General features: G+C 43.2%; 1 protein-coding gene across 4 annotated transcripts in view; it reads right to left on the bottom strand.

The window, feature by feature from the left end:
- scaper (S-phase cyclin A-associated protein in the ER) overlaps positions 1-26,027 on the bottom strand; it is a 53,497-nt gene that overhangs the window by 7,246 nt on the left and 20,224 nt on the right. For all 4 annotated transcript variants that reach the window (XM_076089085.1, XM_076089083.1, XM_076089087.1 and 1 more), the window contains 9 exons: positions 25,625-25,761; positions 22,117-22,182; positions 21,491-21,617; positions 15,464-15,579; positions 8,062-8,185; positions 6,367-6,596; positions 4,566-4,721; positions 2,112-2,346; positions 505-654 (listed from right to left, as the gene is read on the bottom strand). In XM_076089085.1, the coding sequence (XP_075945200.1) occupies positions 505-654; positions 2,112-2,346; positions 4,566-4,721; positions 6,367-6,596; positions 8,062-8,185; positions 15,464-15,579; positions 21,491-21,617; positions 22,117-22,182; positions 25,625-25,761 (1,341 nt within the window). The remainder of the gene's footprint in view (positions 1-504; positions 655-2,111; positions 2,347-4,565; positions 4,722-6,366; positions 6,597-8,061; positions 8,186-15,463; positions 15,580-21,490; positions 21,618-22,116; positions 22,183-25,624; positions 25,762-26,027) is intronic.

Genomic DNA, 26,027 nt, shown 5'->3' with positions numbered 1-26,027 from the left:
TCAATTGATTAATTGTGTAAAGTATTTCTGAAACATTAAGTAGATAAATGTATTACTTGGTAAATAAAAAAAATGAATAGATAACTATTTTGATAATCGATTAATAATCCCTATTCTCATATTATGAGGATTTTATGCTCGATGTTTCGAGGATTTTAAGGTTTTAGACTGTTGATCGGATAAAACAAGATCAACTTAATTTATGGGGAATTAAAATTGACATTTGAAAACATTTCTTGAAACAAATAGCAGTCACATATAAAGTGAAAACAGTCATGATTTGGAGACATCTGAAATCAATGTTTTTTTAATTTCCCTAATCACCAACATATTTTGGTCATTAAGATGGGAATTTGTCATGATTGTTTTAGATTTTATTTACAAAGCAATTATACAATCGTCACAAATTGGTAGATTGATAAATAACAAAAGCAATTGTAATTGTAAATTGTAGTTTGGTTTTGTTAAACTGAAGTAATTTCTGTGCAGTCAGTGCCGGTTTACCTGGTTGTCTGTGTGGTTAACGGTAAAGTATCCCACACAGACGATGACTTCGTGCAGAAGCTCTTCAGAGGAATGCTGGGTACAGTACCAGAGCAGGGAGCTGACGATGTGTCGGAAGGCCAGAGACAGGCCCTCGGCTCCTAGAACAGACTGACGGGTCACAGACAACACATGTTAGTATGTTTACAGGAAATGAAGCATGAATTGTCTATGATTGTGATTACAAAGAGCTCAATAACAATACAAAGTAATGAATGACGATATGTGTTGCTGCTGGGAACATACATAGTGTAAGAGTATGAGCAACTCAGGCGGGGTCCCACCATAAAACACCCCAATGCTGCTCAGAAATGAGATGCTAGGAGCAGCTTACAGACAGTATTTATTAAACATGTCAGTGTGACGGAGCACCAGAAGATCATCACTATTCCACTGGAAGTTTGGGTGCGTTAGCATTGTGACATCCATAAATGCAGTACCTGAGTATGCGTGCAGGCAAAGTGTTAAACTCACTGAACCATGTAAGCAGCTGTCAAATGGAACGGAAGCAAATTGTTATTCAGTAATAACGAAATAACTTTAGATTTAAAAAAAAAAAATCAACTCAACAAAACAGGAAAAACATCAAAAAAACAGTTCCTTCATTCACTTTCTTTTTTTTTTGTAAATCTGATTTGTTGCTGCATATTTTGCCAAAATGCAACCACTGCATAACCCTGTTATTCATACTGCACTGAACCCTTTTGAAATGTCTTTCTAAACTAATTATTGGGAGCTGATGCGGCAGCAGAGAGCATTAACGGCCTGCACTCTGATCATCCACTCACAACACCTATTAGCCGGTGCTATGGAGGTAATGTGAAACACAAGGTGACTACGACCCCCGTCCAAAAGAAGAAACATTATTTAAAATGTTCATAAAACTCCGGCAGTGAAGTGCTTTCATTTCCAGCTGTTTTGAGTTGCTCGAGTGTGGCGGGTCAGTGAGAGGAAGCCGCTTCAAGGTGATTACCACAAGACATTAAAATAATTAACAGCATTCTCGCTTGCTCTCGTGGCTCTCCGTCTACGTGGTGACCGAGCTCAGTGAAGCTGTCGCCCCCTCCTCCTCAGAGTGGGTAATGTACGGCCCTGCATACAGTGATAATCACTCGTGCTCCATCCTAACTGCTGACCCACCGGGCTCGATTCAACCCCAACCACTGACCCGGGGTCAGAGGACAGCCGTGTTTATGTCCACAGGTCAGCTTTGTCCTGAGGAGAGTAACTCCTCTTCCAATGGCTCCTAACAAAGGAACTAGCATCTTTGATTTTTTATTAAATCAGGGGAGTATCGTTTAAATATTTGGTGGGAATTTTACCACATGTGATGAGGGACATGTCATTTAAATTGCTCTTTCTACGATTTATTCAAATACCAGTTTGTTAATGCAAAGGTACCAGCTTTTCCTTTAGCAATCCATGTACTGTGAATGTTATTCAATAAAATATATAAAATATATATGGTATAATAATGTATTTACGATACAGAAAAATGCTCAAACAAACATCAGATGCAGACCTGTAAAGATTTGTGAAAAGTGAAAACAGAATATTTTGGATGATACCTGGAAGGCGGACAGGTCAAGCAGGGCAAAACTGTTGAGGAAGCGGATGCCTTGCAAAGCCACCTGGATGACCCCGGGGCCATAGGGCTCCTGACTCTGGGAAGAAGACTCTGGCGAGAAACTGTGCAGCAGGATGCAATACAGCGTGTGCACCACTCCCACCAGGTCTGTGGACTGCAGCAGGGCCGTCAATCCAGTCGGGTCCTGGCGTTTATTGTCAAATATACTGGGAGCACTGGAGAGGAGGAGAGGGCGAGTGTGTGGTCAGCAAAACCAAAAATAAATGTGCATGCTCATAAATAAACACACACACATATATACCAGATACCAGGAAACACTTTGTAGCATTTAGGTCTTTATTTGTGCCTTTATGCTGCTGGTATCATGCAAAAAAACAACCAAAACTGAACTTCAGACTGTTCACTCACTGGGACATCCCAAGACTACGGCCACATACAGTCTAGACCTCGGCGGCTTCTAGATTTACTCCCCAGACAAGGGCTTAGAGATGACTTTCCCTTCAGATAAGAGACGCTACCCTGTTCGTATTACCTGACTTAACTGACTGCTGCGAGTGGAAGAGCACAGACTTTAACATGTGGAGCATAAGATGAAGCTGTGATCCAACATGTCAAGATGCCCGTTTATTTATGGAATAACAGTTTTGCAGTCTTTATATGTGAGGAGCTTTTTAACTTCACTAGTAAAATTCACTGCCAGCCAGTTTGGGTGCAGCTGAAGAGTGGGACATTCAAGATTCAAGATAGTCTCTTCCGCTCCCTCCTCCAGCTACAGTAAACATAGTAATGCCATGACGTGAAGCTCATGGCAGCTACTTCAAGCTGGCGGATTGCACAGAGCTGCCTGACAAGGTGCTGAGTGCTCCAACTCATTTAATCAAGGCCTGCTTAAAAGGATTCAAGGCGATATGTTTGTTTGGTTTCAACAATATGCCACCTTCTTGGTTAAGGGATCGGTAACACCATCCTGTTATTGAACATTACATTTAACAACAAAGCCAGGAACAACGCTGCTTTGAAAACAGGAGGTACATTAAATAAAAGCTTCACAGGATGGAGAAAAGGCCTCAGTCTAGAAACCATTTCTTAAAGAAAATTTGTCATGCTAGGAGCTTCAAAAGATAGAATCTAATCATAGAAAATGAACAATTACAACATTTTACCAAGATGAAATATGTATTATCTAATCATATCAGCACCTGCAGGATCAACTACACTCAACATGACTGCATTATTTTGACATAAAAACCCTGCAATGATAAAGAAAAAGAGAGAAATTAACGCTTCAGTGTTGTTCATTCTCTCCAGTATCAACGCGGACGACTCTGGTGAAAACCCTCGGCTAGTACAGACAGACAATTTAAGACTACCGCAGCAGCACCGGCTATGATTTGCAGCCATGTAGAAAGGAGGGGGTGTGACCTCTGGATGGAACCTACAGCGCATGCTGATACTTGATGTTAGCCAACAGGCTCTGCGTGAAATATGCTGCTAGGCAAGAACACAGCCTTCCTAATGCCATTATAATCCCCTGACACAGCAACTGGCATGGCCAAAATATTCTTCGTGCCGATTGAGCATTCTTATACACACGGAGAATCTTGGCAGAACGGAGGTCGCTGGCTGCCGTATTGATCATAACACGGGTCTCATTAAACCTGCAAAGTCTGACACGATGTTTTCTCACAGATATTCAGTGACAAAACCGCCGTAGCTATCTTTCTGCTTTGCTGGTGTGAAGCAGCTGGTCATTGTTACTGCAGCACCTTGCAGCTGGCAAGGTGCTGCAGCACACTGGGCGACACTTCAAACGCAATGAGAAGATCATGGCGTAATGTGCTGCCAAGTGGTGCAGTAGTTATGAAAAGGAAACCTAATTGGCTGGATTAATACCTTGATTCTGCATCGACAATTACAATGCATAAAGCTTATTGCAATTGCAATGCACAACATCAAAGCATATCTCCTTGCTACCGTGGTTTAGCATTTCCTTTTAAGTGAGGAATTTGGATACTGGCGTCCCTTGGTGTGACTGTGTGCGTCGCCTCTGTCAGCGGCGCCGCTGAACCTCTCTGTGTGGAGGTCACTGTAGCACACGTTGTGTGGGCTCCCCCCACGCTGCAGGCTAAGGTTTATGGTGAGTGACAGAGCACCGGGTCAAGTAGATGCCTATCTCTATGTGCAGTAACGACAGCTTAGCCAGCTAGCTGGCTGGAAGAAACGACCTGCTGGCTGATTGCAGAGGAACCACAGGCTTTGTTTGAGTAACCGGGATTCCCGTCGTTATGGATCCTCGTGACGTTAAAGAACTGACGGTGACTCGGTCTCCGCCATTAGACGCACAGAGAAAAGTGAGTGTGTGTGTGTGTGTGTTTGTCAGAGGACGATCAAGAGATCACACAGACGTTTAAACGCGTGTAAGAGAAATGCTCACCGTCCGGTTACGACAAAACACAGCTTACACATGCTGTGCAGCAGAGCCGAGGCTTGCTGGAGGAAAGCAGACATCTTGGGCAGCTCGTCTACAGGACCTTGGATCGACAAGAAGCACCCGTACAGCTTGTCGATCAGACCCATGTTCACTACATAGCTGGAAGAAACACACAAGAGAGAAAAAAAACACGCAGTGGTTAATATCATCTTCCCCAAATGCACTATGGTAGACTTCCTTTGAAAAAAAAGCTCATCTCACACAGGCAAACAAAGGCCTTTACTGTGCATACTTCCACAGCACTGCAGCTGAAAACGGACACCTCACCTAAGCCCTCCACCCCTGCTATTACTGCGATATCTCCAATTTGTCTTTGCCAATGACAGGTCTCGTGATCATGTTCCCTGTACTCTTTCAGCCACAAATCACTGCTAATAGTGTCATTAGAGGGCTGTTGTGGCCCCTGTGCCAGCCCAGCTCTGGGGCCCTTGACACAGTGTGCTAACCTGGGGCCGTCTTCTCACAGCTCCGGTATGCTTGGACCTTCGGGCTCCGCTCAGGCACCAACAGCTTACAGAAATCGACACAGCACTACAGCTGCCAATCAAGGCTTTCTAGGAGCCGACGTGGCCGCTGTGAAGCCACGGATCCTCATCTAATCGCCGTCTTGACTCTTCGCTTCTTTCGCATACCTTTTTTTGTTAGAACTGTCACTCATTGAGTTTCCTCTCAAAACAGGTGATTATGACCGTTTTCAACCTCCACTCCAGGTCATCTGACACTTGAACCGAGCCCCATTGTTTTGACTTGATCCTCTTCCACAGCTTTACGTGGGTTGAAAGGATCTTTCCTCACACCGACTGCTTTTGTACGACGCCTGCTCTCTGTTTGACAACCTGCCCGGTGGTCGAACTTGCCGCTCGGCGCCTCAGCATTTACAACAATGATGGGGAACTAAAAGCACTGAAAGTCAAACTGAGGAACTGGTAATAAGAGGAAAGGAAATGGCGATCTCCTCTCTGTGTGATGTATGGGTTTGCATAATGGGAGAGTGTTGCAAAAGCCAAAAATGTTTTGATCTTTTGTCCTCACTAGCATATACATTATACAAGGCAGTTGATGTAAATCTCGTGCTCGTACTTGGGATTACCAGTCTGACGACACCATTTTTCTCAGGCCCTCCCCTGTCTCCAGGGTTACGACTGGGTCAGTGGATGAGAGTGGTGGGCCTGTGCAGCTGCTCCGACCAGATGAATCATGGCTTGTGGGAGTGGTGGTGGAAAGACTGCACTCTTCCACGAGGCTTCATCAGGCCGGGCCTGCCTTTCCTCACAGCCCACATTTCTCCAACGCGGCCCCAACTCCTACAGCCCAGACCCACATGGCTGGAGCTCCAACGCCAGGTTCAAGGAGGCCTTTCAAAGCTGTGGAAGTGCTCTTTGTTTATGCTACTTTGTGCCCCCCCCCCCCCCCTAAAACGGATTTTACTTGAAATGCGGCGCTGAATGTGTGGAAAAAGTACAAGCTGGAAGGATGCCAGAATACACCCTCATTCTCACACTACTCCCATTCTAACAAGACACCAGTTGGACCATTTCCAAAGAGATCTGACATTTTGTCAGCCAATTCTTTACATAAGGCATGATGAGGAAATCAGAGGTTGACCAACTCTCAACCCAGTGAAGAGGAGTGAAGGAGGGATGTACTGAAGAAGGTAAAAAGGTCGGGAAATGAGAGAAAACAAGGTGCCATGTAGGAGGAGGAGAAGCAGCGTCAGTAGTACAGAGCGCAGGAAGGAAAATACCTGATTAGGTCTTGTGTGCGAGTGTTGAAGGACTCTGTGGCAGAGCTCTTGACCTTGGCATCTGGGGAGGAAATCCATGTGTTTTCACCTTGTCCAGACTCAGAGATATGCGGCCACAGGGACCCGAGGATGGTAGCGATGGTCTGCAACAATCCCGTCGTCAAACCCTCAAAGACTTGTTTGTTCACACTGCGCCCGAAAATAGATTTGTCCTCATCTGGGACATATAGCTGCAAGAATGGAAGGAAAATAATAAATAATAGCTTACCTATTAATTAAAACTGTGTTCTTTGATAGATTTGATAAAATGTAATGCTGAGGCTAATGTTAAATGACCGTTTTTTGTTTAGCAAAAGGATTTTCCCACATTGTTGGCCCGTTACACGGTTTAGTGAGAATATTCACCAGCTTAAGGCCAAAAAGTAGCAGAATACACTCGTTATTTGTAGTAGCTACAGTAAAGGGCATACAGTAGCTGTTCAAGGCCTTTCCTCGGCCACACAAATGACAGAAAAGCCGGGGTACACGAGTAAAGATGTACCAAGAACGAGCTACACGGTGACAAGATAAAGCTCGTATAAAAAGGCTCTACAACTAAATTAAATAGTGTAGTCAGCCGAGCATTTCTCGTTTCATTTGCATTTCCAGACAAACTTGATAAAACACACAAGCAGAGGGCCCTGTTAAAATATAGTGCTACTGCGTAACATGGAAAAGCTTGCATAGGTAAAAGCTTCTCATTTGCTCTAATGGTTGGGGTGCATGCTGACAGCAAAGGTAAATCCACCGACATTCTCCACAAATCGAATTAAAAGGGTACATGCTCATATGGCAGTGCAACCCCCACTGCTTTACTCTATTGCTTACACACACGCATACCAGAACATAGACATACACATGAACACACACTCAGTCAAGCAACGAAAATACAAAAATAACAAAATTAAAGCTGTGCGGAATTTGAAAACTTTATTGTCTCACTTGTAAATTTAATTACAATTTATCAAAGCATGAATAGAGTTTTGAGCCTAATTCTTAATCTGCAGTGGACACATGGAGAACAGTTAGTGTGTCTCCTGCAGTGCTGTTGGATATGTCAGTCAGCAGAGCAGCTGCTGGGATATGTTTTATATAAACTGAACCAAACTAACCTCTCCCTGTGTGCCCTAAGGAAATATGACTTCTTTGGATTGGAACTCACTCACTGGAGGAGGAAGCCCCAGCAGAGTTCATGCATGTACCACAACCCTGTGCCTGTGCCTTGTCCTGTCTGTGTTGTGAGCGTAGGCGGCCCCAGCGAGCCGCCACCGTTAGATGTTTGGAGTGGGCTGATGTTTACAGTCCTTCTTACAGAGTGCTGAAGGATATGGGGCTGACATGTCGCCGCAATGCAGCCTGCCTGCCTGCGCTCTCACATTCCCCTCAGTCAGGAGGAGGCATCTGTGGAGAGGCTGGGCAAACGCTTTGTTACTCGCTAGCTTGTGTCTTGCTCTGTCTTTCATTAACACTGTGGCAGGAACCGACACTAGCAAAGAAGGCAGCGGTCAAAGCACTGTATACAAACAGATTAACGTAAAGAAAACAAGGAAGGTTTAATAAAAAGGCTTAATGAATGTGTGGCTTCGCTACAAATCCTTGATCACGCCTTGTATGCCTTGTATGTAATCGCAATGTGCTGGGACGCATAACACTTACTGTTAGCTGATGCAGCAGCAGGTCCATGAGGAGAGCTATCTTGTTGCTAAACAGCACATATGAGCAGCTGGGGGGGCAGCAGGAACATGCCAGGTAGTAGGTGTTTACAGCAGCACAGAGGGACCTAACACAGAAAGATTACAAATGGTTACTGATCACAAGTAAAAATTAAAAAAAAAAACACACCTCAAAGCAGGCTGCTACTCCCCTTGCAATCCGTTAAAGTAACCTCATTACTGGGATGTAAATGTCTCGCCCTGGGCACTGACAAGACTATCTGCAGTCATCAGGAAACCAAACACACTCTTCTGTATTTGTGGTTCCTTAAGGGGGCAGTTTGTCTTCACAAGTCAAACGCATATCTCACTGACGGCGCGAGTAAGGAAGCCGATTTGCGGAATAAAACACTCATATCAGCTACTTATGTGGAGACTCCCCCCCCCCACCACAGCCACCTTCAGAGGAGCTGAGCGCAATCTCGGTCCCATCTTGGCTGAGATAGCTCAGCATTTCCGCCGGAGAGATAACACCACTCCTCTCAGCAGCTCCTCAGCATGCCTCTGTTCCAACACAAGCCTCCCCAGAGAAGATTAATGCTTCAGATAACTGGCCATCGTTCTGCTGTGACTGCTACTCCCCCCTCGCCTCCCGTTTCATCAGTTAATATTTTCTGACAACTGTATATTTTAGCCATTGGCAGAATGGCGTGTCCTATCTGCTCGCTGGAGGAAAGGAATCTGCCTCTCCAGTGCCTAAAGTAGGCCATGTTTATTTCAACTCGTAAACATTTTGATATCTACCGAAACCTTCACATCTGCTGCACGTTTTCGGTCAAACCACGCTGGCATGGGAAAGGAGAATAGATTAGGCGGAGGCAGACCCAGGTCTGTCGATAACTTCCTCCACTCTTTGCTCTGCATTCAGTCGTTCTGCTGCATCATTATTGACATTGCAGAGTACAGCTGTCAGACGTGGAACATGGTGTTAATGTGAGAAGCACTATATTCTAGTGATCGGATAGCGTCCAAATCTCGCATCAAAGCTCACTTCCGTCAACCTGAAAACAATAACAGAGCAAAGGCCTCTTGCAAGTTGTTAATGTCCTACATGGCAGCTATATTGACAGTAATTTTATTAAAGCATAAAGACAGTGGAAAAAGTTAAACCGTAACGCTTAAGTGCACTGATTGAGCAGTCTGTGTGGAGCAAGAGGTGAGGTAACATGAGATCCCAACCAAACTGTGCCGTTTCCAGCCATGAGGCATCAGGACTCTCCATTTCCAGTGAACACGGGACGAAGATCAGCTTCTATGCAAATACCAAGATGGCAACTCATCTGCTTTCTCCTCAAATACCGTTTTATAATTTAATGTTCCAAATAGCTTATGAAATTCAAGCGGTGCTAGCTGACACGTACATTTTATAAAAAGGACAAGAGCTACTTTAGTACGTTAAGTCACTGTCCTGGTATTTAAGATCATGTGCCTGGTGAGTAAAGCAGAGCACAATAGTAGGGATATCATATGACCTATCAGAGATAAAAATGACTAGGCAGGACTGACTTGATTACTGTCAAAGAGCTGTTTTCTGAACAGCCAGATAGAGTTCATCTTGCTCAATGGTAGTAGTCGGGTTACACCGGAGACAACTGAGATTTGATGCTCTCTTCCTTATGAATGTTTGTTGTACGTAAAGTATACCTGGGAAGCAGTACTGTCACCGTTTCTTTTAGAACAGCTTCAACCCTTCTTGGATTGTTGCCGTGCTAGCCGCTATGATGGGATATTCAATCGTTCATTCCAGAAGAAATGAAGAGAGCAATAATCTACTTTGAACTCCTCGTAAAGATTTGGAGAAGTTTTCGATCAGCTGACCTGAGAGGCAAAGCACTCTTTTGTGACTCAATAAAGTCCAACATGCCCAAAAAACATTTATCTAAAAAAAATAAATAAATGCTAAAAATGTTCCTATCTACGAACAAAGAGTCAAGGACAACTCATATCAAAACATATTGTTTGTTACATTTGATACAGGCAGTTTCCACACGGCAACTTTGCCAAAACCTATAATGAAATGATGTGACAAGTGTGTGAAGCCACTTGTAACTGTCGCTCTATCTACGTCAGACACCTTTTGACCACATTTTTCAAATGCAGTTTGTTACGGTTCGGCAAATGACGCAATGATTCCCGAGACTGGTCGCCTTGTCTCGTACTACTTCAGAGTATAAACAGGGAACTCTAAAAGCTCAGCTTTATCACAAAAAAAGGACAAATAAGAAAGTAGTATTACACACCAGTGATATTAAGGCTCTGAGAATTTAAACTCAAAGCATGGCTTTATTGTCTCTCTACAAACTGACAAGTATATTCCAATTAAACCACTTGACTTCTGTCACGACAGACCGGACCTTCTGGCTTCACAATCGACTCACTCAACTGCTCATGTAATGAGCATAGCATTGCTTTGAAGCACAACTAATCAGGCTTGTCTTTGGTCGTCTCTGAACAAATGAGGAGGCTGTCAGAGGCATGTCTGAGTTATGCCCTTACACCAGCTCGCACAATGAACCATCACAGTGATCTGTATTTGGTTTCCTCCCACCTAATTGAGCTTGATGAGCACGACACCTGATAGTCCGCCCTCTCTGAGATTCTCGCTATCTCAATCCCCCCCCGATGACAGCTCCAGTCAAAGATTTTGTAAAACAATTTGGTAAAGTGCCACACCACCCTGTCTCACGTTGCACAAAAACTTTGTAGGGACCGATGTGTGCCAGTCCATCTGAGCAGGCAACATTCCTCCACCTACACCGCTACGGGGTTTTCATTACTCTGAGAGATTGTGCTTCCTCCCAAAATGACCACAACCACGATCCAGTCAGTGCATTATCACTCTAAGAACAATTCTGCTTTGAAGTTGGACTTAAGAATGGAAGTGAGATGCGAATAATGAGCGATGCAATCCGCCCATCTGCACCAACCAGCTTAACCTCACACAGCCTGGGAATAACAATTTACCTGCAAAGCTATTCAGATCCATAGAGACATGCGGCCAAGAGGTAGAGGGACGGAGCACATCTGATCCTGTCTCGCCCCTCTGCAGCCCTCTGGGGGCTCTGCCTGGGTGGCCAACAGGCCCATGCATGATAAGGTGGAGGCTTGGGTGTAGGGGGGGATTAGGTGTGCAACTGACTCTGAATTTAAACCCTCATATTCAAATATCACTTAATCAATTTTATTAAAAGGCTGATAGACACCGCTAAAAAAAAAAGACAAAGAATAAGAAACTATTCCAGACGGTCATTATTTGTCCACAACAGGACTCAGAAAGCCTTTCACAGCCTGGCTAACTCTCCAGCATACATCAGAAGTAAAACATATAAACATTGTCCTCACAGAGAGACGTATGGTTAAGCCATTCATTATAGTAAATGGCCAACTCTCAACTCAGTTGACAACAGGACAACAAGCATGTAAAAGGGTCTTTATACTTTTTGTCACTGCCTTCACTTATCAAGCCGGAGATCTGTGCTCCTCAACCCGAGTCTCACATTTCTCGCCCTCTCTGTGCGTTTCCTATGTGCGCAGCCAAGCCTGACCGGAGCGACGCTGCAGAAATCGGACCAACTTCCAGATCAGGTTGAGTCCCTTCTTCTTAAACAGGGTAAATTTGTGTTCAGGGGAAGAAAAAGAATCCTAAGCCAAAATAAAAGGTGAGGAGGCAAATCCATTTCCTTGTGCTGTCAAACAATCCCTTCATTCACTTCTATCTAAATGACATTTAATTTGATTCTGCTGTTGACTCTCCGATACCCTGAGTGCTTCCAAGACATCTACTCTTGCTGTCGTGCCACACTGGCCAGGTATGAAATCTGATGAGCCGTCACACGGGAGCAAAAGTGTGTGCACAAACACACACACACACACACACACTCACAAATGGTGGAAAACATCCTGAAATAAAACCACAGGTAGCAGGTCTGATTTCACAGGATACGCCAGGTCATGTGAGACAGTTGTGGAAATACAAATTGGGTTAACACGCAATGTCCAAAGACTCCTAAACCCTTCACTTCCTGTTCAAGTTACCCTCATAGCTCTGCTCTTCTTTTTTAAATCAATGGAAACCGTCAACAGACAGTGCGACCAAAACATTACTTTTGAATTAGATTTTAGCTCCCCATATTATCATTATTATAACAGGCGTTGGTTCTGTTCCGTTAGGTGTTTGGTGTTTAAAAGCATAAGTTGTGTTGGGTCTAGTGCCGAGACCATTTACAAACAACACAGAGGTCTTGTCTTCAGTGACCCCTATTGGAAGCCAAATAAAGATACGAGAGATCTTTGACACTGGGTTTGGGTTTAACTAGCTAATAGAACTAATATGCAGTTTTCATAACAGAAAGACAAAAAGGACTTCCATCGAAGCCAACTACTGAAACGCAAACAACAGTTGGTCCCTTTATTTATTTTGTCCTTACTAGTTAAACAGTCTGGGAACAAAACAGCTCCAGCTACATAAGCTACATACATATAGTGATTATATACTGGATATCCCTGGTACAAATGCTGGTACATATGACGGGTATACTGGGTACTTCACACAGTACAACATTAAATATATAGTTTATTAATCAAAGTATTGTTTTCAGCTCTGGTATTAAGGTGACTTAAATGTAAAATAATAGCTGATTAAAAGATTAGTCGTTTGAAAGAAAATGAAATAAGGCAAAAATTCAGTGTCTCAAATGGGAATATTTACAGATTATTTTAGACTTCTATTTCTTAGTGAAAGTAATACGCAGATTGATTCTTAGTCGCAGCCCTAATTGGTCTTACTAAGAGACAGATATATGTTGAACAATGGCGTGATTTAAGCATATTAAAGCCCGTGAATATGAATCCCCAAGAACAATAATGAGCCTAATGAAAAGCTAATAAACTAATAAAATGAATGTGAAGTGATATTCATTTCGTTGCATGCAAACATTTTGGATGTCATTGTGCGTTTTGTGAGGCATCATCTCGCCAGCTGAAGCTCAACTCTGATCGAGACATTCCAGTGACCACAGGGTTACACCAGGACATTAGCGGAGCCTCGCAGAGGAATTAGCTCATTAATGTAATGGTAACAATATGGAATCAGCCTCCCCGGGGAGAGATATGGCAGGAGCATCTCCGCAGCTGCCTTTTTTTGTAAATCACTCAGCTTATCTGGTAGGAGGAGGTGATCAATACGGCAGCATCGCTGTAAACAGATAATGTAGCGCACTCTGGGGCGAGCGTCTACATAGCAGCCCATTAGGCCACACAGCCATCCAGATGATTGATAGTGATAAGTAGACAGTCGGGCTGCGTCCTTGTGTTGCATCTCGTCACCCACTCCCAAACACGCTGACCCGACTGAGGTGCATCACAAGGTTTTGAAGGGTGACCCTCTCCTGCTGTTTACAAGGTTTACAAAACATGAAAAAAAAAAATAAATAGAGATTTGTTTGGATTCATAAAAATAAAGAGCCCTTTTATGTACACACAGTAGTAGCCTATCGCTGTAATGTAATAACAAAGCTAATTCATCATGGTAGAAGCCGTTTCAATCTACACTACAGAACATCTTGCGTACAATATATACGTGGTGAGGATGAATGTCTCCATTGGTTGCTGGATTGATGTGTTCATCGAGGGCTTATCACCGGTTTAGCTCTCGGCTCTCAGCTGGCAAACTCTCAAGGGTCCGGCAGTATTAGCAGCACAGGGGGAAGTGACAGGCAAGCCGGTGAACTGAGGTATTAAGCTTGATTCCAAACAAGCTACTGAAATAACCTATTAGGCCTCGAATATACCGTAGTGCGACTACTGCTAATCTCATGCTTGTGTAAAACTCCTCTGCAGAGAAACCCGTTTAGCCATTAGGGAAAGGTTCAGTTCAAGACCATACTTTTATAATTATCTATAACTAGTGTGATAGAAACACAATGGTCTAATCTTCACCTCCTGTTCCTTCACCGCGGCGTGTCAAGAAGATGTCTTAAAAGCCGAGGAGGTATAGTGTGCACTTAAGCTAACAACAGCGTCATGCACGGATGTGCAAACAAACGCTTTGTGCAAGAAGACAGTCTTTCCATTTAAGATAATAACATTTCTTTAAATTCAAAAGTCTGCTCGAAATTCCCTCAGATTACAATGATTGAGGAAGAGAGAGTAGAAGAAAATCAATATACATGTGATGCCCTTTAAAAGCCTTATAAATATAAGAAGCATTTGTCCATTAGCAGAGATTCAGAGACCAGTAAATGCTAATGAATGGGAGTGCAAGGCCATTCGAGTCCATTACAGAGTCCCACTAGTGAGTACAGCAGCCTCTCTGAGGTTATCTACTGGCAGGCCATGCAAACACCAGACCCACAACTCAAAAATACTCTGCACTCTAAATGATGGATAGGACACGTGTGCTTTTTGTGTTTCGAGAGAAAAGAACGAGCACAAATTGATTACGGAAATGGAAACGCTCTCAATTTCTCGAACGCTGTTCCTCGTTTATACATTTTGAGGATATTTACTGAGATGAAACAGTTTATAAACAATGATGAAGTTGGTTCGTTGAGAATAGCTTACTCACTTTGGGCAATTGCAAAAAAAACAACAAAGAGAGAGGAAATAAAGAAGTCTTGTCAGTAGGGTCAGAGAAAGGATACAGTCAAAGGGAAGTCAGACTGTGACAGCTGTTTGAGGCCTTGTGAATAAAGAAGAGTAGACAGACATCAAGCAGTATGTCGTCCTTTACCTTTTGCAAACACAATCAGAAACGCAATAATACAAATCTGATAATTCTTTATCATTTCAACACAAAGAGCTTCCAGTGTATTTGTACACGGCCAAAGAGAAATGTAAATATGCGTTTATCTAGATATCATATATTAATACTATATTTGACGAGATAAACACTATGGAGCAACATTTATGTGATAATAAATGTGTATTTTCAGTGGGGTCGTGCTGTTCATTATAGATCGTTCACAGGGAATATCTGTCATTGCAGAAAATCCCTCCACACCTGTTCCCATCCTGACAATGAACCTAAATTTAGACTTACACCTAGTCAGCGAGCTCACGTCCACGCATGGCTAATGTCATCTAAACAACAACTGGTCATAGAGTTTCAGAAATCAAACTGTTCCCATTATAAGCTAAAGAGACAGCTCACCCTGCTGGCTTGAAACAGAAACTTGATTAAGTCACGATAACAAACTTGAGCGTATCGCAATAATCTTTTGTTGTTTATTGAGTTGTGTGTTGAAATCGTGGAAAAATACCCGAGCACACCATTTACTTTTCTACATTCAAAGTGTATGATGATGTTAATTGAAATCCAAGTATTTCAATTTGGTAACTGTACTCACTTGAGAGGAATACGAGGAACTGCAGTGGGAGTGGAAGCAGCGGCAACGACCTGCAGAATTTGTTCCAGAGCCGACAGGCCGCCGCCTACTTGGAAGGCCACTTGGTCTGCATTGTTCTGTTGAGGCAAGGACAGAGAGGGAGAGAGGGAAAGAGAGAGAGAGAGAGAGAGAGAGAGAGAGAGAGAGAGAGAGAGAGAGAGAGAGAGAGAGAGAGAGAGAGAGAGAGAGAGAGAGAGAGAGAGAGAAACAGAGGTACAGTGAAAGGACAACAAGCCACAGGCTGGACAGGGGATTACATGGCTCTCACCAGAGAGGGAACCGCTCTTTCTCCAACAGGGGCGAGGGATTGAAATCTGAAACAAAGTGATCCCAAAAGTATTCCTGTTTAATCTCAAAAGTGCACAACCCGACTCCGCCCTACAACAGTCAAGTTTCTGTGAACGGTAAATGCTCTGCAGGCTCCAGTTAGCACCGGGGTGGTCTCAACGGATCACCACAGACCAAGAAAACGTCACTTGGCCAAACAAAGAAGGGGGCAGCTACAAAACTACAATCAAGACAATCGATCTGTTAGGATAGTGTACTGAAAAAAACGTTCTTATCATAGTCACACCTAAGTTGAGAATGCATTAGATGTACTGAGGTAATAAAGATGCAGCATTTACATTATTTCACCTATTGCGTCAGCATTTACAGGGATTAAAGAGTGACGTAATCCTGTTAACACACTTTTCTTTAACCTTCAACACGCGTGCAAAGAAGCTGCTCTAACACTTCTAGTTACTTTAGATCTAAAAGTGTTGCACTGATAGCAGACTTTTCTTTACAACATCATTTCAGTGTGTTTGACTAAATGGTACAATGCTTCGGCTCTAATGGCCTGTCACAAGATCTTCCTTCCTCTAAATCAGTGAGGACCTTTAGTGAAATAAACTGCCAAAAGTTTTTACATGTATTCTTTATAAACAAAATCCGTAGTTATTTTAACTTCTCACTTTACTTTTGAGGTTAAAAAACTGAATACAAACTAACCTAAGTTGCGAAAAAAGTCAAGTCCGGTCCATCAGATTTATGAACACATCTAAATAGTTAGGCCCTGCGCTCCTGTGATGATGAGTAATTGGCAGTAGGTCAGATGCTGTTGCTACAGTGTCTTATAAATCAACAAGTACAAAGACAGGAGCGAGCGCTGACTATCGGGCGTGTTAGTGCCCGGGTCGACGGGGAGGGAAGGAGCTGCTGATGGAGGGACAGAGGGCCGTGTTACACCGCGGGTCACTCCTACACCTAATGAGGTTACAGGCTCCTCGGTGCTGTGGCAGCACAGGGATCCAGCCTCTTCACAGCGCTTTTTGTTCCACACATGGGAAGCTGCCAAACAAGCCTGAACACATTGAGAGAGAGGAGTTCTTTACCAAATTACAGATAAGCTCTTCATCTGTCATTCATGCTGAGGTAACTGCTCCTCGATTCAGGTGTTACACACACACACACACAGAAGACACACTGAACAATCTTTTAGGGTTTTGGAAAAAACATTATCAAACACGCCAAAGACCCTTTGCCTTTAACGTAATGAGAAATGTCTCAAAGACTTCATTTTGACTTTCTTTCTGTACGTTGCCAGCAGTTTCCATGCCTAATCAATTGGGTCTCAGTCACTGAGCTTGGCTTAACCCCTCTCTTAACCCTCCCATCAACACGCCTACCTAAAAGCTTCTCGGCTAAATGAGAAAAGGCAGCTCTTTCATAGCAGCTTATCAAACGGTATTAAAGGGGGGAACTGGGACCTGCCCAGTCCTGGCCCGGGTTTCTTGGCTTGTCGCTGTCTTTTCTGCTCTGCTGACAGATTTATCTGTTGTGATGACGGAACAATACGAGTGAAGAGGATTAGGTTCAAACTACCTGACAGACTACCTTTAGGTGGTCTCTGCATGCAATGGTCCACAGAAAAAACAAAGCAGGCACCAGAGTCTTACTGTGAGGACACACGTCTCACCAAAGACATAATGTTTAAAGTAAAGGTTTGTTTTGCCAACCGGCTCCGAGCTCTGTAGATGTTGATCTCCGCGCTGTGCAAATAAGTCGACATTCTAAGCAAATGGGTAACGGTTTGTATGTAATTATGGGGACAGTGTATGTAGCCATTAAGCTGAATTTGCATACAAACTTTATGAAACAATGTTTTCACCCAGCTCCACCCAGTGTTCTCAAACAGATACGAAACTTTGGAAAGTACACTTGTTAGATGAAATGAGTAGTTATCAGTTACCTCTCCATGCATTGAGGCTACGAACAAAACCAAAGAGACTATTGGAAGCATGGGTGGCTAACAAATGTTAGCATGCTAACACGCTAAGATGGTGAACTTGGCAATCATTATACCCAATACATCATTGTGAGCATGTTAGCATACTAAACTGCTTTTGAAATGTAGGCTAACCATTAACCCTTGTTCTAACTATTTGTGCTAAGCTAGGCTAAACAATGTCCCAGCACTTCAGTATCTCTGTACTGAAAACACATGACATTGATATAGGTGATGGAATTCATATTGGGACTGTGGGTAAGACAGCCAACAACCATATTTCCCAAAATGAGCGTCCCTTTAAGTTCCAATCTGTCAGTGCGTGGTCACACCCCAACAGAACACAGTAACAGGATGAGCAACTAGTTTCCCCTCAAACACTGAGGGCTGAGCATGAAGACACAAGCGAGGAGCATGGCTCCTGAATAATACAACGGGGGGAATCTTATCCAATTATTGTCCAGGGTGACCATTGTTACCCCAGCTGATGAGAGGCCAGAAGCAGCTGGTGAATCCTGCGACAGTGTCCGCAGACCAGCCAGATTGCACTTCGTAGGCTCCTCCCACCAGACAATTTAATTAAAGCAGAGAGGAGGGCACCGCCTCAGTGCTGCCCCACCAACAGATGGACGACAACTGGCGGAGTTCATTTAGGACTGCGTTCAACTTTAGTCTGTACCTTCAAATCAGGAGTTCACTCCTTCACAACTGCAACCCGACAAAGACAAGTAGGACACCCCTCTCCTTACACCAGTTTCATCATTATACTGCTTCCTAAAAAAATCGTACGAGTGGTAAACAAAGCTCTGTGGGACGAGTCCACTGCAAACCACAACAAGGCTGCTGGAGTAAACATTTTAAGGTTGAGTATAAACTTGTGTGTTTACGAGACATGATGGCATATGATTCAGTGGACTGTGTGAGTTCTGGGCAAACATGGAAAAAGGATAATTCTACAAACTATGTTTATTCAATAAAATCAGCCAAGATTAATCAAAGGCCAGTGTGGCGCAAAACCAAAGCTTCCACAGAAACCACAGACAGCGTCTAGCTGTAACAAATACACCAAGAAGCTCAGAACTATTTCACTCCCTATTTGTCTTGTGGTGAGGAAACAAACAGGACATTGTTTGGGGAAGAAATGACAATGACAAAATACAATTACATCAGAGCTGAAACTTTTAGATGATTTTCCATTCACGATTAAGCTAATTCTTTCAATTAATCATCAGATTACTGCACAACCAAACGGCAGCCTTCATTATAATGATACACATGTCTGATCACATCAGGGCTGGAACTAATGATTCAAATAATCTATGATTCATTTGATCAATAATCTCATCTAAATGTCCAAAACACTGACAAATGCCCGTCTCATAGGCTAAAGGAATCTTTATACTTTTTTAAACGTGTGAAGCGAAAACAAAAGCAAGGAAATTTACAAGTAAATTGACTAATCATGTCAGCTGTACGAAACATTATTTAAAAAAAAAACTATTAATCTATTAATATGTTTACAAGATTACAATAATATCAGGATTGATGCTTTGTTGAATATTTTATTATGTTATTATTATTGACAGATAGCAACAACCAAAGTCATTAACTCAATTTTCTTTAAAACCAGGAAGTAATGATCAATACAGTAACACTTTGAATCAAGTGTGACAGAAGAATATTTTGCTTCTGAAATGTCTAAACTGAATAGCATGCTGCTCACTTTTACCGCCTGTGACAACATTCTGACGCTGCTGCTCTGGGCTGTATCTGTCAGTCTGCTGGAGGCCCGAGCTAGGAACCTTATTACCCACGCTGCCCTTCACCTTCCCCCACGTCCCAAGGTACAACTCCCACCAGTCCCAACCAGGCTCTGACAGCTGGCCAAAGGAAAACGTCTTGGTTGTCAGAGCACCATGCTCCTGACAGTTCATACCTACACGACGTTCATGTTGCTCTGTTCTAGACAGGCTTCAACTGAAACCATTGGGAAACACAAGTGCTCAGTAATAAGGCAAGAAAAGAGCAGCACATCGGGAAAATTGATATTCTCAATCACTGTGAGTAAAGAAAAAAAACAAAATAAACCATTAGAGGCCTCAGAGGGAGAAACACACTGGGGTCAGAGACTAGACGTAGCCTAGAAAGCAGGGGAGGACTGAGGGGAGGGTGGGACCCAAACAGCAGTGCAGGAGGGGGAGTGTCGGGTGTTGTCTAAGGAATTAGTAGAGAAAGTGGAGACTGAATCAGATATGGGGGAGAAAAACAAATCTCTAGGTGAGTCAATGACATGAGAGATGCTTGTTAGGTCAAATAATCTAAAGGGTCCCGACTTGATGTGACTCAGGGGCCAGACAGCCATGCTGACGGAGACTCTATTTATTTGACTTTCCAGGGATTACAGAGAGAAGTGCTCCTTAGGCTGCCTCGTCGGCCAATCGCTTTGCTCCTCTCGGCTTCGGCTGGATATTTCTCTAAGAAGCTGCTGAAGCAGAACTTGACAAAACTTGCTTTTGTGCCGAGGTAAAAGAAAGACAAAGCAAAGGCACCCGGACGGAGCCGCCTCCTTCACAGCGACACCGCTGTTGAATAGAGCACATCTACTGTGGCCCAATGACCTCTGACCTCCCACTGGGAGTACGTGGAGCTGAGGGGAGGAGCCCTCATATAGTGACAGCTTGTGAGCTACTCACATCACACTGGTCTCCTCCTCTCTCTTTACAGGACGCTGTGCCACCCACCTCAGCCACTTCTTTCTTCGCCCCTGGGGAAATTCGGTAATAGCCTCTCCAGCCGGCCCCCCTCGTCACTGATGGGACACCATAATCTCTCAGTCCTCACGCCCAGAGGCATGCACAGTGGGATGTTATGATGGCTCGAACCGCAACTTGGCAGGAAATTTATGCCTCATTACAGGAAGTGGGCTGTATATTCTCCTCATCATAAACACGGTGGCAGGTGTTTTAATTCCTCCTCTCAGTCTAAAATTGATGCGAGTTTTACCGTTAAAAAAAAAAACCCATCATGCCACAAAACCTCTGTGACAAATGTTTCAAATCAACTATAGTTATAAATGTCTGCCATTATATCTGACAATTATATTTATTTATACAGCTGTATGAAGTGTAAGAGAAAAGGCAAATCTCTGAAAAAATGTCAAATTCACTTGCCTTTGTTCAATAAAGTCTCGTGAATTCATGGCATTTCATCTGGAAATCCAATTTACTATTGTCTAAACCAGTGACATCTGAGTCGTGCGAGCCCCATAGACACGAGACAATGCTCGCTCTCGTGCTGGGAAGCTCCTCTATTGGTACCATCTGCACAATGAAAACACAGCTAATCTGGTCTTCATCAGCCAATAACCAAAGGCAAGTTGGTTTGGAGTAAGCGATACTCTACGTTGGGAGGGTGAGACACGGGGCGACACAGCCAAACACGACTCATCAGGGAGGAGACATGCCAAAGGGCTGGCATGACCTGTGCACTGCTGCAGACTGCTGCAAAGCAGACCGGCACAAAATGCACCAGAGAGGATGTGAACTGGTAACAAACTATTGAGATGGACATCTATGGTAAAGAAAAGTAAGGGTATAGGTGCATAGAACAGTTTGATTATTAATATACAACCAATATCTTAGAACCACCTCACTAATAAAAGATACGTATAACTCATTCACGCTGTCTATTGCATCTATGGGATGGGTGTGTTGCTCTACCTGTTTCTCTAAGATGCGAGAGATCTCTCCCAGAGTTCGGTCCAGACCAGACACTTTGTTGTTGGCGCTCTGGCCGCTGTCTTGACCCTGCAGCTGCTTCAACAGGTCCTTCACCAGGCGCTGCAACCTGAACACACGACAGCCGATGGAGGTTAGAGATCCGTTCACAAACACCAGATCTCTATCCGTGTCTCCACGCAACGTCGGCCAACTTCTATCCACCACAGAAGAGCTAAAACTCTTACTTCAATGTATGATTAGTCAATCAACAGAAACAGAAACAATTTTGATGGTAATTTAACAGTTTTTACAGTTTTAGCTTCTCAAATGTAAAGATTTGCTGCTTTTCTTTGTTTTGTAGGACAATAAACAGAAAACAAAACTATCTGAATATTGCTGAAAAGAGTAAAACAATAAAATCAACCTGCAACAATTTGGATCATTTGCTAAGCAAAATGCCAAATTGTGCTTCTTCCTGCCTCTGGAATGTAAATAATGATTTATTTGTATGATATAAAATAATTGTTAGTTGCTGCCCTACACCAAAGCTTTATAATCACTAGAGTAAATTATAAAAAATGAAGTAAACCTATGAAACTTTAAATTGTGAAAAGATAAAGACTTACTTGGCCTTGTACGGGGACTCGGGGACCTGTGTCTTTGCCTCCACTGACCGCTCATATTCCTTCGCCCTGCAGGAGGAAAAGTAGGAAAAAGTCTTTGACTACCAGGAAAAAAGTGTTTGGCCCGTCAGTGAAGAACACAACGGATGAAAGTGTGAAGAGATCGAGAAAAAGTTCAAACTGAGTCTGTTTATTTGGCCTGTCAGCCGCTCACCAAGTAACTCGGTTTAAAATAATCAGACACCGGCTCTGCAGGGACGAGTGTTTGGCTGCCATCGACTTAACTCTCCTTTTAAAATCCGCCTTCCTTTGAGTCGTTCTTAACAAGGGAGGCTCAAGTTCTCCACTTCACTCACTGTCAAATAAACAGTTAAAGGGGGTTAGAGCAGTGTTTTCAATGCGAGACCTCGTAAAAGGTCATGGTCATTAGGGGACCGGTATCTACGGGGCACTGCTCCAACAGCCAGACTCGGAGAAACACAAACCCTGTTCTTGTTTGTGGGGGATTCTATCTGTCAGTCAGGTATTCCCAGACATGATAAGTAACTATTGATCAGAGTGAGATTGAGCACCTTCCGGTTACCCATCTCTACACTGATAGGATCACAAAGTTCCTGGAAGACGACAGGTGGATTTGTCCCGGCAGGCCGTACGTGGATCGACCAGACCCTCATCCTCTAATCACAATCTCTTGTTTTCAAGGACGGTTCTCGAAAAACAACTGATAACTCACCTCACATTACATTATTATGATACACATTACAGTCATTTAGCAGACGCTTTTATCCAAAGCGACTTACAATTCAGATTCTATCACATTTCTACACCGTGGGCACAGCTACAGGAGTAATCTTTGGGGTTAAGTGTCTTGCTCAAGGACACATCGACATGCGATTAGCAGAGCCGGAACCGGGGATCGAACCACCGATCCTCTGATTGAAGGACGGCCCTGCTATCCGCTTACCCACAGTCGCCCTATAAATAGATGTATCTGTTAAAAAAACGGTTGTTAAGACTAGAATTTTAAAAAAGCAGCCTTGTCTTATCAAATACCATACTCTTCTTCATATTCAAATATCAAGGTAAAAATCTCAACATGCAATCAACAAGACCGGCCATATTTCTATCAAAAAGAGGAAAAGAAAAACGCTATCACTGTATTAGAATCTCAATAGAGCAGGTTGTGATCGAGGATAACAATATACATTCATTGTATAGTTATGCTCCGTGTCCAGTGAGCAGGATAAATGAGTCGCACAGAGTTGCTTTCAGAAGGGCCTGAACTGTATCCGCCCTGTTTGTCATTTATGATATTAAAATATTAATACCAGACAGGTTTATACCTAAACAGGTCAAACAGGGAGCAATTGCAGAGCAATTCATTACTGTCAGAAGCAGCACATGTTGGGCCTCCAGCAATAAATATCAGTGATCAGCAAGAAGAGAAAACACAACTATATAATCAATTTAAACAGTTTATAACAAAACAGATCTTTCACAGAGACACACTTCTCTCCAATGCTGCAGAAACACATTATTCAAACTGCGACGTCAATGTACACAACACAGACCTAGAAAGCAAGCCAGGCATCAGTTCAATGGCAATAAAGAGAACTAAAATTATACTAATACTTCAATAACTCAATGTACTTAAACCCCATGTAGCTTGCATATGCATTGTTAAGGACGTAAGTTCATTCACGAGCAGGACCGTTCCCCTTAATCTAGGGCAGCAGACGCTAAAATGAGTTAGGTCATGCTTCCCACCTCATACTGTATATACCATTCTCCCTGCAGGAGTTTCTTCACACACACACACACACACACACACACACACACACACACACACACACACACACACACACACACACACACACACACACACACACACACACACACACACACACACACACACACACACACACACACACACACACACACACACACTGTACCGGAGCATAAGTGGAGACCATCCTGACACTAACTGACAGACTACTTACGTGAAAATTTAATAGCATTTTTTTTCTATCGCACAACACTTATCATGAAAGGTTTGCCAAACCGCTAAAAAAAGAAGAAAAAAAATTGGGTTAAAAAGTGTTTTCGCTGCTTTATGACAGAGCAAGGCTGCAATGCTGGCCTGGTGAGAAGCACTCACGTTTTACGGACACCATACGGTGTTCCAATAAAACGCTTCATTTCCACCCGGCGGTGAAGCGGCTCACCTTTATGTTTACTGGCGCTCCGTGTTATTTATGACCTCTGAAAGCCTGCTGCCTTTGAGTGCTGGTCTCAGCAGGGCCGGCACAGGAGTGACGGTGAACAGAGACGGATCATGTTGTCACTTCCTCAGTACCGCTGAGGAAACAAAGCCTAGAACAGCAGCACTGAGAATAAAGCGCTGTAGCGGCTACAGGGTTTCGGCCTGTAGCCGCTACAGGGTTTCGGTCTGTAGCCGCTACCGGGTTTCGGTCTGTAGCAGCTACAGGGTTTCGGTCTGTAGCAGCTACAAGGTTTCCGCCTGTAGCTGCCTCTTTTGAGTCTTTTTTCCTGAAAAGCCTAATAATAATGAATTATCTTATTAGAGACCAGAGGTCAATCATGACAAGAGGTTGGAGGCTCTATTAGGATCAATTAACTCATGTAATAGTTGATAACCGTATAGTTGGATTACTTATGTCCAACTTTTAAGACCACATTATCAACACGCCCTCCATTATATCGTAAATGGACGGCACATTTTAACCTGAGTTGGACACTGTTATTTATAGACTATTGTACTTGTCTGCTACACACATATTTTAGGTTTACATTGTGTTAGTGATTCCTCTGCCACCGACTGAGATTGATTGAGGCCGTATCTTACTTTACGTCTCTTTTCATTATTTTTAGTATGCAACGTTCCTGCCTTCAGAGCGTATTAATGTCTCAGATATTAATACTTCCAATAATCTGCATCAATAACATCTTACAGGAAGTATTGTCAGGATTGTGTCTCTCTCCTCTCCCTCTCTGTTGTGACGGCCAGTTAAATTGATTGAGCTCCAGGTCCGGGTTCTGACACACAAGCAGCTATGCCTCCTTTTTGTTGATTACTATTGATTTTCTTTGATACTTCATTTAAAAATCAATAGCTCAGAAGAAGAAAAACAGGCATGGCTCATACATACTTCAACAAACATCCTGTACACAGAGGAAGGCTTCAGATTTGGCAATGCCATGGCAGCAATTTGGAGGAAAGCTCTTTGCAGGTGAAAGCTGGGGCCCAACAGATCGATTTGCAGTTTTGCTCCCCAATCCCAGAAAGTGGTCATAAATTAAGCTCATCAGTGTTACCTTGTGGACAGCCAGGATGCACATAACATCTGCTTTCCATCTCCTTGTCACTCATAAAAAAAATCCTGGCAAAGTTTTGTCCTCTGCGCCTCTGAGAGGATGCCGAGGGAGAAACAGAAAGAGAGAGAGAGAGAAAGAGAGAGTGAAAGAGAGAGAAAGAAAATGGATGCATTACCTGGAGTTCATTCTGGCGCGGAGCTTCTTAGCTTTCTTCCGTGCCTTCTGCCTCTCTTCTCCATCCTTCATGCTCTCAGAAGACACAGAGCTGTCCGTCACTATATCCACGATGTATTTCTTCAAGGAAAGATGCTCCTGGAGTAGACAAAATCAATACATCAAAGAGATTGCAGGCAATTGTAAGAACCATTACTTATAACAGGCTTCTAAAATAAGCTATTGTGTCTGTTTTTGGTGCAAAAACAAGCCCATAAATCACTGGTGGAAAGTAAATAAGTACTTTTACTCTGTACTGACAAACAGTTTTAAGGTACTTGTACTTGAGTATTTCCATTTTCTACCCCAGTATATTTCAGAGGGAAATATTGCACTTTTTACTGCATAAATTTATCGAAAATCTC

The sequence above is a fragment of the Anarhichas minor genome, unplaced genomic scaffold (assembly GCF_050575085.1).
Source record: "Anarhichas minor isolate MPS153535 unplaced genomic scaffold, ASM5057508v1 ptg000011l, whole genome shotgun sequence".
Classification (NCBI taxonomy): Eukaryota; Metazoa; Chordata; class Actinopteri; order Perciformes; family Anarhichadidae; genus Anarhichas; species Anarhichas minor.
Note: the sequence above shows the minus strand (reverse complement) of the source record. Positions and strands in the feature narration are given on the sequence as shown.